We start from the raw sequence: 1,344 nt of genomic DNA, 5'->3' as shown, positions 1-1,344 counted from the left end.
TTTTTTTTTCCTTTTTTAGTTCCAACCATGGGCTATGCATGTCCGGGCTGGGCAGCGGCAGAGGAGCAGCACGAAAAGACAAAAAAAAGTTATGGGACAATTGCATCTGCTCTGCGGCATTTGTTTTTCCTTTTCCCTCTTACCCACTCACTCACTCACTCACTCGCTTCAATTGTTCCTCTTGTTGCCATGATAGCAGAGTAGCTAGAGCTGGAGAGCCACGCTAGCGGAAGGCGGAGACCGAACACCATAAGCGCAGAGGGTTAGTGGTGGCAAAACGAAACAAAGGGCAAAGAAAAGTCAGCAAACGTAAAGACACCGGCCGTGAAATGTCGCGCCGAATGCAGTGGGAGAACATGCGGCTGGAAGCCCGCAGCAGGATGGCCGACATGGAGTCCACGCCGCCGTCGGAGAACACACCGAATTATCATGACGCCAGAGGTGGCGTGATGGGTGGCTCCAACGAACGACCACGCGCAAAGTCACAGCGCAACAGCGGGCGCGAGGGTGACGGCACTGACACGCAGAGGAGCAACGTGAGGGATAGCGCGCAACGCCACGGCGGGCAGGCAGCCGCGAGAGGCGATGGTGGTAAGGATGATGACGATGGCTATGGTGCTGTGCGGCGGCTTGCTAGCGTGGAGAACTGTGCGATACCGGTGGTGAATATATTGGAGGTTCCAACAGCAGTTCCGGTGGGACAGACGCTGACGACAGCACCGCCGATGACAGCTGCTACTGCTGTTTCTGGTGGTGTTGGGGTTCGTGTGCCGAACAACAAGGTAGAGAATGAGAGACAAGGTGACACAAGCGATGCTAACAGCAACAAGAACGATAACAATAATAACAATAACAACAGCAGCAGTGTTGGCACTGAAGAGGCTGCCCGGGAATCAAGTGTCACACGCAATGAGAATTCCTTCATGAGCCTACAAATAGAGTTGGCACAGGAGAAGAAGAAGAACATCGCCGCGGAGCACCGCCTTTTGTTGCTAGAGAAGGAGATTAAGGTACTCCGCGCAGAGAACATGCGCCTGGCGTCGGCTGACGCTAAAGGAGCCGTTACAACGAGGGGAGTGACTAGCGTTGCCGCGCCAACGACAGGCAGCTCCCCAACCCACTTGGAGCAGATGGTGCAAGAGCTGCAGGATGAGCTCCAACTGGCGAAGCAGTACACGAATGAGTTGGAGTTGCGTTTATCGGAGAAGTCGAGCGCGTTGGAGCGACGTAACCGTGAGGTGGAGTCCAAGGAGGATCGCATCCGCCAGCTGGAGCGCACTATTGCGGACGAGCTGATTCGCCGCGCCAAAGACGAGCCCGACCACAAAAGCAGCAAAGGTCATA

General features: G+C 55.1%; 1 protein-coding gene across 1 annotated transcript; it reads left to right on the top strand.

Moving 5' to 3' along the window:
• Positions 1–329: 329 nt before the first annotated feature.
• Positions 330–1,344, top strand: DQ04_21011000 (hypothetical protein; the record flags this gene model as incomplete). Its single annotated transcript, XM_009317974.1, has 1 exon — positions 330–1,344. A coding segment is annotated over one exon (1,015 nt), but the record flags the coding sequence as incomplete, so codon positions are not given.

Source organism: Trypanosoma grayi (assembly GCF_000691245.1).
Source record: "Trypanosoma grayi strain ANR4 Tgr_2101_V1, whole genome shotgun sequence".
NCBI lineage: Eukaryota > Euglenozoa > Kinetoplastea > Trypanosomatida > Trypanosomatidae > Trypanosoma > Trypanosoma grayi.
This window is presented reverse-complemented; position numbering and strand designations above follow the sequence as displayed.